Raw genomic sequence first — 11,994 nt, forward strand, 5'->3', positions numbered from 1 at the left:
TACATCCTACTATGCAAAGACTTTCCTTCACACTCTAATGTTTGATCAGGTTAAACTTGTCATCAGCTGTGCAGCATAGATGGTTCACACTTCCAGAGGTGGACCTTCTTTCTCAGGCGATTCCTATTCCTCACAAGCATTAATGTTATTGTCACAACACCCACGTGTTTGGGTTGAATATCATTGCCTTCTCTTTTAGAAATGCCAAAATGACCCAAGTGGGGAATTCATTATACCTACAAGTTTATTCTTCCTTTTCTTCTATGGCTGTTTCATGACTCTGACACCTGTTCGTAATGAGCAAATAATGTCTAGCCCAGGACATGCACCTCTAAAAAGAACAAAAGAGTTTAAATCCTCTCTAAGTTCAAGTTCCAGCAGCAATACTGTTCCCTTCATCCAGAATAAGGACCCCTCCAGAACAGAACAGAACAGAATGGGGCCATCTCCTCACAACAGCACCACCCGGGGCACACAAGGACAGGGAAGGAGGGATGTCAGACATTAAATATTTTTCCGCTGATCCATGAAAAATACAGCTCTTTGCTAGCAGTGCAGGCTTTTTTGATCTTATTCAGAGAAACTAAGTCTATGGACTCCATCAATATCACTGGTACCTTTGTGGTTTTTTTTTTTTAAAAAAAAGCTTTGGATTCTGTGTCAGGTTCCAAGCTTAAGTATGTTAACACTTAATTAAATATGTCCGTAGTCTGTTCCTCTGTTCCTTAGGAGCCTATTCTATTTCTCCTGAGGACTTAATCAGGAGAAATCTCTTCAGAGATTTCAGAGATAATCTCTTCAGAGAAGCTGAAGTTGAGTCTTTAGACGTCTTTCACAACTTTATATTTTCATAACCCTTAGATAAAGGAAGAGAAAAAGCAATTTATCCCAATAACTTATAAAGTTACACTGCCTAGTACCATATTTTCTCTGTAACGCTGGAGTTATTTTTATACTAAGACAGCTAGCTTTTATATGAAAATGAAAGAACAGGGACTCAATCCTCAATATTCCAGTTACATCTGCATATTTGACCCCATATCTTATAACACAGCATTACAGGGATTTAAAGACTTAAATGTAAATATTTAAAGAGCTGGATTCTTCTGCCCCATCAAAAAAAGCAGTTCCACATGCAAACTGCTGTATCCATGTTTTCCTCAGCAGAGGGAAAAGACCAACCAATTCTCACATTGGTATTTTCTGTTATTATTTTATGTCATTAATTAATAGGCAGTAACCCACGCACTGTTTGCAGTGCAAGAAACAGTTAATAAACACTTGAAAACTTTCATCTATAATTAAAAATGATAACTATATCAGTGATCTCAGGCTTAGAAGTATTCTTACATGCTGTGTTCAACCAGATAGCACAGCTCAGTAACACTCATCTTCTCCCTTAGAAGTCATGAAGAGCACTCCTGCTTTCTCAGTGTTCAAACTAAAACAGGGAAAGTGTGAGGATTTTATGGACTGCTGCTTGAAATTTGAGAAGTGTGGTTAAGACTATTAACAGAAGAATGTCAGATATTAATTGTGCTTATTGGCTTAAGTTTATTTTTAATGTTAGCAGACCTGACTTGACTAAGCAATGTCTAATTATTTCAAGGCTTAACGTGGACTCTCATGTATAATTTTCATTAAAACCCCAAAGCTGCATTCTTCTAACATTTAGTGGCATTTCTTGAATATAAGCCAAACAGCATAATCAGTTATTTTTTATGGGATACATCATCCAGTTGTGGTGCATAACATTTGTGTGAAGTCCAAGGGTATGTATAGTACTCCTCTCACTTTTATTTTCTGTCTTTGGCCAAGTGGGGCATTTTTTTTTTTCAGGGTCACATGACGTGGCCCAGATCTACGACTGTAGCTACCAAAATACAGGAGCATGCTTGTGTTTTCAATTGTATGTTTCTCCAGTCCAGTTTATGCTGTGAAAAATGATGAAATAATTAAACCAAGAAAATTCATATGATTTCCTCTAATACTTGTGTCAAATTTGGGAAATGCAAATGCCAAATTTGGGAATATCTAAAGCAGAAGCTATTTCCCTAGACTAAGGATGTTTAGATCCATCAGCATGTACTTCTAGTCAGGCAGCCCCAGAGCAATTAGTGTTAATATATTGTAAAGATATTGACTTTTTGACAAAGACAAGGGCAGCTTTATGACTCAGCTCACTTAGACCGATATTCAAGGAGACTGGAAAGAGTAACATTTATCACAGCTGTCATCGTTAGGCTGGGTCAAAGGCAATCCTTTTCACTGGAAGCTATCACATAAAATAATCTATTAACCTATACTCGGCAGAGTACATTACAGCAAGATTTGGAGGAGAACTATTTCTCAACAAGTTAAATCAAACTTTGCAAGATTAGCCAACAGTAAATGAGTTCTAGCTAAACCAGTAAATACATTATTTGAAACAAAGCTTTCCTCTCTTCCTCTACATCAAATCAGCCTATTACTGAAATCCAATTATAAGAAAAGCTTTGAGGAACAAAGTATAAAATTTATGTCCTGTAGTTTTCTGACTTCAACGGGGGCAAGAAACCTTTCATAACCAGAACCAGAGGCATGGTAAAAGCTGAGCTACTCCTACCACTCCTTTCTCAGGTGCTGTTACTTTGTTATGACAATCCAATCACATAAAGGATCACTGTCCTGGCAAATGCTGGTATACCTCAGTTTTTTATGTGTGATAATTTTATTTCATTTTAACAAGCTGGCTGTGCATAAGCAGAAAATATGTCCCCCCAGCATCTCTGTATGGAATTCTTTTTCGTTTGTTCTGGAAGTCTCATTCTGTACTATCTCAGGAAATGTCACTTTCGATAACATAGGAGCCAGCAAGGGGTGGTGCTCTGTTTGACTTTGTAGTTACAAACAGGAGGTGAAGGCTGGGGGCAGTCTTGGCTGCAGTGACTATGAGGTGATGGAGTTCAGAATCCTGAAAAGAGAGAACAAGGCAAATGGCAAGATCACAACCACTGACTTCAGGAGAGAACACTTTGATGTCTTCAGGCACCACCTTGGAAGAATCCCATGGGAGAGAGCCCTGGAGAGAAGAAGGGTCCAAGAGCCGGTTGATTTTCAAGAATCACCTTTTCCAAGCTTGAAAACAGTCCATCTCCACATGCAGGAAATCAAGCAAAGGCAAGAGGAGCTCCTGACAAAACTCAGACATGAAAAGGAAGCACATATGAGGTGGAAGCAGGGACAAGTGAACCATGAGGAATACAGAGACACTGTCTGAGGTGTAAGGATGGTGTTAAGAAACCCAAAGCCCACTTGGAGCTGAATCTGGCAAAAGATGTGAAAGGCAAGATGAAGGGCTTCTACAGGTCTGTCAGCAGCAGCAGATGAGGGAAAATGGGGGCCCAGTGCTGAATAAGACAGGCAGAAGATTCAGTCGTAAAGGACAAGGAAGAGGCAGAGGTACTCAATGGCTTTTCCACCTCTGTCTTTACTGGAAAGACTGGCCTTTTGTGATCCCAGGCCCCCGTGGGAAAGACTGGAGGAAGGCAGGCTTACCTTCAGTGGAGGAGGGTGGCTTTTTCCTCCTGTCACCTCTGGGCATCTCAGTTGGGGGAAGTGTATGAAGCCCTGTTTTCCACAGGTATCATCCAACAGATGCCATGCAAATGAGGTATTGCTCTTGGAGCAATTTAAATGAACAGAGCCATACTGTCTTTCCTGGTGACTGGATCTATGATCTAAGTCTTCTTGGCAGAGTTTCTTTAGTTACCAGCAGCTGTGGAATGAGGAAATATCTGTATGGATGTTTAAACTTCAGTCCATCCGCTGCTTTTGTACCAAGAACTTATTTGCCTCCTGTGATTGATAAGGTTTTCATAAGATAAAGTGAAACAGACTGTTGAAGACTAGGTGAGGCAATCCAAAACCGAATTGTGAGAACTCCTGCTTATTAATCATCCCATGAGACCAAAAGAGCTTGATCATGAAAGAGGATCAAACTTTTTTTTTTAATTAATATGAAAGCAGTAAGTAGTCATCGTATATACGTCTTGATCCTAGGGTCTTGCCTATCTGTGATTTTGCTTTTCCTTTACAGCTCTTAGGCTTTCTGACTGGTAGTTTAGTCTTCAAACCACTGGTTTCCATTTCTTCCAAAATGTTGATAAAACTTGTCTGCTGAAGAAAGAATGAAAAGCTTTCCTGTAAAGGAGAGAAAAACCCCCAAAACTTAAGCACACAAAGATTGTGCAGAGCTGCATTTGAGCAGAGCTCAGCTATTTGTGAAAAGACACAGAGAACCCTTTGCTGGTACGTGTATAGCACTGTGGACACTCAGTGTGGCACAAAAGCCATTTGTATTATGTTGGGGGAAAGAGGATGGCAGGGCCAAAATCCTAGCTGAACGTTTGTGCTGGTCTGTGGAAGAGGTGTTGATGACATTGTAGTTCCTTTAAGTTCCTTGACATACGGTCAGAAATTGGGTTCTACAGACTTGGGCTCAGCACGACTGATAAGACAGAGGTTCTGTCACGGCTGGCAGGAGGAAGCTGTTGCAGTCCTAGCTCTGCTGTACACTGTACCTCACCACCTATGTTACATTTTACTTCCTTACTTGCCTTTCATATACCCGCAGATGAGTTCTGAAGAGATGTCTGATACTGTACGGGTGTACTTTCTGTTCTTTCTACTTGCACTTCCTATGCCAGGACTATAGCTTCTGTTTTGAAAAAAATAATCCTTCTTTCTCTGCTGCCAAGCCCTCTTCCAAGAACCCTTGCTATTGGTACTTGTTTGCCAGTCTTTCAGCTGTGCATGCCTGTGTCTTTGAATAGCTGGTTTCATTCACATGTGCAACAATTTGATGGATGGAGCTGTTTTGCCATTTTATTGAAACAAATTACAAATATAATCATGCAGCCAGAGGGATGATAAAAAAAACGTACATGGATGATAATTGCAACCTGTTGTCTGTATGCACTGTTGGGGGAAGACAGATCTATGATTCTGTGCCCATACAGCTTATAAATTTTACACTAAGTAGTCACAGAAAAGACAGACAGAGGGAGAGAGAGATAATTCAAGGTGTAAGGACCACAGATCTGCGGTTTCCATTCCTAGCTGAATCCAGCAAATGCAAACCAAAATCCTGTTTGCTTTTTTTTTAATCTGTCCGAAGAGACTTTACAATGCCAGCCACCCTGTGGCCCACTTCATGGTGACTCCTATATTTCCATGCACACTCTTATACTTCTTAGATATTCTACAGCCTTATCATGAGGCCTCTGTGGAATGTGGCAGATCCAGGTTTGAACCATTTCAATATCAGGAGGAAAGTGGATTCAGGTGAGTTACTGCACAGAGGAACGATTTAGCTACTGGGCTACTATGTAAAAGTTGACCGCACCATGACTACCCCCACTACCGTTACGTTCTTGAATAAAAATAGTGAGACTGCTCGCTGTGGGTATATGGACGACTTCAGCTTTCCTAATGAATTACACCCCTGGGCAGACTCGGACTTGGGGTCACTTAGTCTGTTGATGGACTCAAGCAACATGCAGATGGCCACATACCATGATGATACGCAGCTTCTGAGCCTGTTTAAAAGAGCTTTACAATATTTCAGATACCTCACTGAGTTAAATGAGTGCACGTGGATTGCTTTCTTGCATGTGCACAACAATTTAAGTTCCAGTTTTGTGTATTCTTTTATCTTCTTTTAAGTGCTCTGTCAAATTAATGAGTTAACACCTAGAACTTTATTTTGAGATAGGTGAGAAATATTACATATACATGACTGTTGACTAAGAGAAGACATTGTGAGACTGCTCACGTTTACAGATATCAGTCACTGGCACAATCAGGACTACTACTGAGAATACTCATTCTGATCTATGACTCACTGGATACTATTCCACGGTCAGTTTTATATCTATTTTATATATATATATATATATTTATACAATTTTATATATGTAGAGTTTATTTCCTCTGTGATTGCACATTGTACTTTTCCTTCAAAGGGGAATTTTTTCAAAGTTACAATATATTCAAAATCACAAATGGTATTTGTTTCATGGTCAGAAACGAAATTAAATATTTATCATCTTTATCTACATTTGTCTCTTTTTCTGCATTAGGTCTCAGAAGCTGTTGAAAAGTTTCCTGCTGCCTGAACTGACAATAGAGCCTCATATAAAGGACACCCCTGTTTTACACCTACGGAATATTGCTTAATAGGTATTAATCTGAAGAAATATATTGTATTGTAAAGCTTTTGACAGACTACCAACCTTCTGAACACCCAGAGAGCATTTCATTTTTGCCTGATCAGAAGCACCTGATGTTACTGCATACACTGCAATGGAAACTCTAAGACAAATACAAAGTTTTGGTATCTGTGTTACTTGTACATATCCTATAGCATCCGGTATGGTGTTTGCCACTTTTCTAGTTTCTTGCTGCTCATCTCTGAACATAAGAGCTCGCCCACTTCTTTCTAATTCACCTTTCCTTTCTATCTGGAATGCTCCTACAGAACTTTGTACTGAAAAGACTGGAGTGCAGCTGGACATGAAATTTTTTTCTCTTATTGGAAGCACACTGAAGACATCCATTGGGCAAAACATCACTCTTTTCTATCCAGACAGGCTTGGCTACTATCCTTACAAAAATGAAGTCACAGGAGAGGCATTCAATGGAGGACTCCCTCAACTCTCACTGCTGGAGAATCATTTAAAAAAAGCCAAAGAGGACATCCAGTTCTATATTCCTTCAGATGAACAGTTTGGATTGGCTGTCATTGACTGGGAAAACTGGAGACCTGTATGGATAAGGAACTGGGGATCAAAGGACATTTATAGACAGGAATCCATTGAACTGGTTCAGCAGAGAGACCTCAGTCTATCAGAAGCTGAAGCCAGGACTATAGCTAAAATGGAATTTGAAGCTGCAGCAAAATCAATTATGTTGGAATCTTTAAAGCTGGGCATAGAAATGAAGCCAAATCGTCTGTGGGGATATTACCTTTATCCAGACTGTTATAATTATGATTACAAACAAAATCCACATAATTATACAGGAACCTGTTTAGATATTGAAATAGAAAGAAATAATGAGCTTAATTGGTTATGGGAGAAAAGCACAGCACTTTATCCATCTGTCTATCTGGAGACAGCCTTAAGATCTTCCAGAAATGCCCAGCTCTTTGTTCGCAACAGAGTTCAAGAAGCCATTAGAATTTCGTATGTCTCTAATTCTACTCATCCCCTTCCAGTTTTTGTATATACACGTCCAGTATTCACGGATGTCTGTGAGGAATATCTCTCCCAGGTGAGTGGAGCTAAACCTTAAATATTTAAAACTTAAGTGGAAAGAAATTACCAGGTGACGGTTGTTTATCAGATATGCTAACCTCTATTAAAAAAAAATAAAAGTGTGTAGATTTTATATAAAAAATTAAATTAATCCATCAAAGAAATGTGATCAAATGGAACACTAAGAAGTCTACTTTCAAACCTTCCTCATGATACTTATCAAATAATGTTTTTAGCAGTCCTCACATGTAGCAGATATTACAAAGCTAGGACACATTGACTACATTGTCAGAGGAAAGAAATATGAGTAACCTCTTCAAAAGAGAGTCAGTAAAACTGGGCTGGCCTAATGTTTGCTTTTTAGGTTATCAGAAACCTTTTTTTAGGTTGTAAGAAAAAAACCCCCAATAATAAAGGACTCTTTCTTTTCATTAAAAAAAGGGTTTAAAAGCTAGTGAGAATATTCTGTCCTTAGTCGTACTCAAGTAGCTTTCTAAATGGTATTTCAGCATCTCATGGGTTAGTCAAGGTTAGGATCCGATTAAGGTCTAATCATCATCTTGCAGTTCTGGCTGCACTATTCCCTTCACATTTTTATATACACCCATGCTATCAGAGATCACCCAGATCATGGGGAAGTTAGAGGTTGTGATCCTTGTGACTGCATTGCATCTGCTGTCCTCTCACAGTCTGGACAGAGCATCACCAAGCATTGCCCTCAGATCCATGGATACCTTCAGGGAGCAAGGGGTGCTGCCAGGGTCCCTGCTGGCTTCCTAGTTAATAATTTAAATCTTGTAATCCTTACGTTCTTCCTTTTCATGTGTTGTGCCCCAGAGTAAGTTGTTTTTTCCTTGTTCTTCTACCCATAGTCCTCTCACATCCCAGATGGGCTTTAAGATTTTATTAGGGCTGGGCTAATAGCTGACGCTAAAAGGAGAACTGAACAGAAACAAATTTCCCAAACCAATCTCTGTAAAAGGCCAGAGCCATTCTCTGGAGAAAATAAGATTCCTGTTGGTTAAAGCTCTTTCTCTTGCTACTTTTCTGTTTTAGCACTTTCTGGTAACTGAAATGAAGTTGTTTTTTTTTAAAAAAAAGCTGGCTTCCCAGCCTCTGCTTCAGCATTACTGAAACCAGTTACTACCAACTCTGAGCAGCCAGAAGGCAATGCAGCAAAATATAACTTAAAATGGTTGGAGGAGTGTATGTCATATGCCTAATCACTGGCTCAGCTTTACAGCCTTGTTTTTCTAACCAGATGATATATATAAATTGGATATAGTTGGCAACATTTTCTGGCATAACCTGCGCAACCCAGTCCCAGAATAAAATAGTGTAATTGAGAGCGCTGTGTTTGCATCATGTGTAATTGCTTGCTGCCTTCAAAGTAGTTACTTTGGATACGTAATGTACTATATGCATTATAATTTTTGCCCTTATGTTATAGCTTACTTACCTTAGTATGATTCTTTGCACATTTCCCCTCAGGATGACTTAGTAAATACCATCGGAGAATCTGCTGCACTGGGTGCTTCTGGAATTGTGATCTGGGGTGATATGAATTTAACACAGAATAAGGTATGCCAGATTAATTATTACATGATGTTTTTAAAGAGCAAGAAAATGTAAAGGATATAAAGCATTATGATTACTTACATCAAATCTTCTAACTTAAAAATGATGATTCCATATTGCCAGCAGTCTTCTCTAGTCAAAAAACATGCACATTTGAGGCTTATGAAGACTTTAATTGATTACACAGAATTAGAGTTCAATCTTTCAAAGTATTGTTGTTGGCTCTGAGTAACTGGACAAGCTACCATGACTACTGCAGGCAAGTTAGCACTTGTTAATTCAAGGAAAGAATTCCTGTATCTTCATTACATTCCAGTCATGAGGTACAGAAAAAAATTACTTGTGCTTGCCCAGAACAATTTTTAAAAGACCCTTCTGCTTTTTAAAGTGGTGCACTTAGCAGTAATATTTAAAGCACTTGGAGGAGTCAATCTGTGAAATTTCAGCTCCAGCCTGTTCTGTGTGTGGTACTTAGACCTTTCTTACAAAGAAATTAATCAGAGGAGGAAAAAAAAATCCATTTTGTTTTAGGAAGCTCACATACATAGTTTGAGAAACACTGTTACAATGACGTTCAAATAAATCTTTCAAACTAGCTCATTCATACCCAGGCAAGCTAGATATAATAAACTACGATGGGAAGACTCTTCTGAAGTCTTCTAAGAGCAAAGAACTGAAAGTCCTCTGCACTTCTGGGCCTCCTGTCACAGAAAGCATAGCCAAATAAACCTCCACAGCTGTAAGGGTCAAATTTCCCAAAGGATCCTACTTCGGCTGTTTTGTATGTGCCTGCCTTTGAGAAAGGGTATCAGTTGCACCTGAAGCTTTTTTGCCCATTACGCCAAACACCAGAACATAGATGAGCAACAACTTTCATTGCTTGAATTTTGAGATTCATGAGAGCAAACGGAACTTTCCACAGCCCGATCAGACTATATATTTGTGTACTGCTTGCACCTTTTTTTTTAATTTATTTTTTACATCTATCACAGTCAGTAGCTTTTCAGCAATGAAATATTACTGTGAGCCTCACTTCTGCAAGAGCTACACCAAGCAAAATTTCTAGGCAGGTTTTTAATATATACCTAAGAGAAAAACAGAAGAGATACATAGACCTCAGATTCACGGAAATTATCTCCATAGGTGTAAATATTTCTGTATGTGGTATTAGGCAAATGCCCTAAGGAGACACAGCACAAGAAACAAAGAAAGAGTTCCCAAAGCCTTTGGTTATTAAACTGTGCCAAGCTAACACAGAATATATGCCAACTTCATCATCAATTAGAACGACTAGTCCTCTTAGCACACTTTAAATTTGCCCATCATTCCAAAATGCTTTCCATTTAAAAATGCCATGAAAGCTCCCTGCTCTTGCAGCCTAGCTATTCAGATCAGGGGAAAACTGAAGAGTTACAGAGACGATTGGATAGAAAAATTATTTGTTCAGACTGAAGAAGTGAGAGTTTTTTTCCAAGATCCCTTCAATCCGATCAAGACATAAAAAAGAACTTTGACCTTTCACGTAACTTCTTTAAATGCATCTGATTCAAAATGCTGCATGAAATATACAGATAAAATGAAAGCTTAAAGTTGTCTGCTTTCTGATATAAGTCCTTTCTGTAGCATCTCCAGCAACTACCCAATAAACATTTGCTTTGAACTATATAGCAACTTCTCAAATAAACTTGCTTCCAACAACCAGTTATAACTATTATAAAAACCTCAGGAGAAACATTAATGGATATCCACTACGGTACTGGTGTTAGAGTGACAGCATTTTAATGGTTTCAATGCTAAAATGTGCAGATATGATGTTCTTTTCACAGAACACCTGTAGAACTCTGGATAACTACCTTAGGAGGACTTTGACCCCGTACCTCATCAATGTCACGATGGCGGCCAGAATCTGTAGCCAAGTGTTATGCCAAGACTCTGGTGCTTGTGCACGGAAAAAATGGAATTCCAATGACTATCTTCACTTGAACCCTGACAATGTTGTCATTCAAATGATGAAGGATGGAAAATACACTCTAGAAGGGCAACCGTCATTTCAGGATCTGCAAACATTCATTGAAAAATTTGATTGCCACTGTTACGCAGGGCACAGTTGTGAACCTAGAGCTGATATAAATGACATCCATTACCTCCATGCTTGCATTTCGGAAGATATTTGCATTCAGATATCCTTAAATTCATTTTCTAATATAGAAATCTCTGAAGAAAAGATCCTGTCTAACAGAACTGCATTTTCATTTACCTCTCAGAGTAAGGTGACATTATCTACGCATCCTGAAATAGAAGAATTCCGATCTACCTTTGGAAATAATATACTCAATATAACAACTGCAGAATATGACACTGTCACAGCTGCCACTAGATATGATTTAGAAGGAAATGATACTCGTACTTTCAGTAGTTCTTCATCCTATAAGATAAGGATGTTTAGTCAGGTTTTTTTAATTCCAATTTTGATAACCTTAATATAAATTACCCACAACAGTGAGAATAATCTTTTTCCTGGCTGTATTTGAAATTCTAAAGGTTTTATTTACAAAGAAAAATCATTCCTCAAAGGCATATGGTCTTATCTGTATCAGGTAACCTTTTCTATTCCATAGGTGACACTTCAGCATGAATGTATCTCTTCAGTTTAGTTTTACAAACTACTATTTGTGACAAAGATATACAAGTCTGTATATAGTGATTATACCATATGAAAGGATAATCCAGAATAAGGAACATTTTTTTTACGGTTTACATTTTTAAAAGTTATATTTGAAAAAAAATAAAATATTGATAATGCCATTTTGTATACTTCAAGTTAAGCCAGTTAAATACAACTCAACCTGGACTTCACTGAGTCTCAGCAGTCAACAGGTTTGGTGGTCTATTCAGGAATTAATTTAATTTCGTATGAAAATTAGCTCTTAAAAATATTTGGCTTAACTTTAGATCTGTGGGACTTTGAAGCATAGAATTTATCTAAGCAATGTACTGTTTCTCCACTTTTCACAGTATCTGCAGGGACACTGTGGTTTTTCTTTTCATTAAATATATTCACAACTCTGCAAAAGGTTCTAACTTTAATTTAAATCTTGACTTCAAATATTACAACTTC

General features: G+C 38.3%; 1 protein-coding gene across 1 annotated transcript; it reads left to right on the plus strand.

Annotated features, from left to right (window-relative positions):
• Positions 1-5,871: 5,871 nt before the first annotated feature.
• On the plus strand, positions 5,872-11,407 carry SPAM1 (sperm adhesion molecule 1). Its single transcript, XM_005441801.4, is given in 3 exon segments — positions 5,872-7,314; positions 8,790-8,879; positions 10,703-11,407. Coding segments are annotated over 3 exon segments (1,764 nt in total). The 5' UTR covers positions 5,872-6,345.
• Positions 11,408-11,994: the final 587 nt, after the last annotated feature.

The sequence above is a fragment of the Falco cherrug genome, chromosome 5 (assembly GCF_023634085.1).
Source record: "Falco cherrug isolate bFalChe1 chromosome 5, bFalChe1.pri, whole genome shotgun sequence".
Taxonomy (NCBI): Eukaryota; Metazoa; Chordata; class Aves; order Falconiformes; family Falconidae; genus Falco; species Falco cherrug.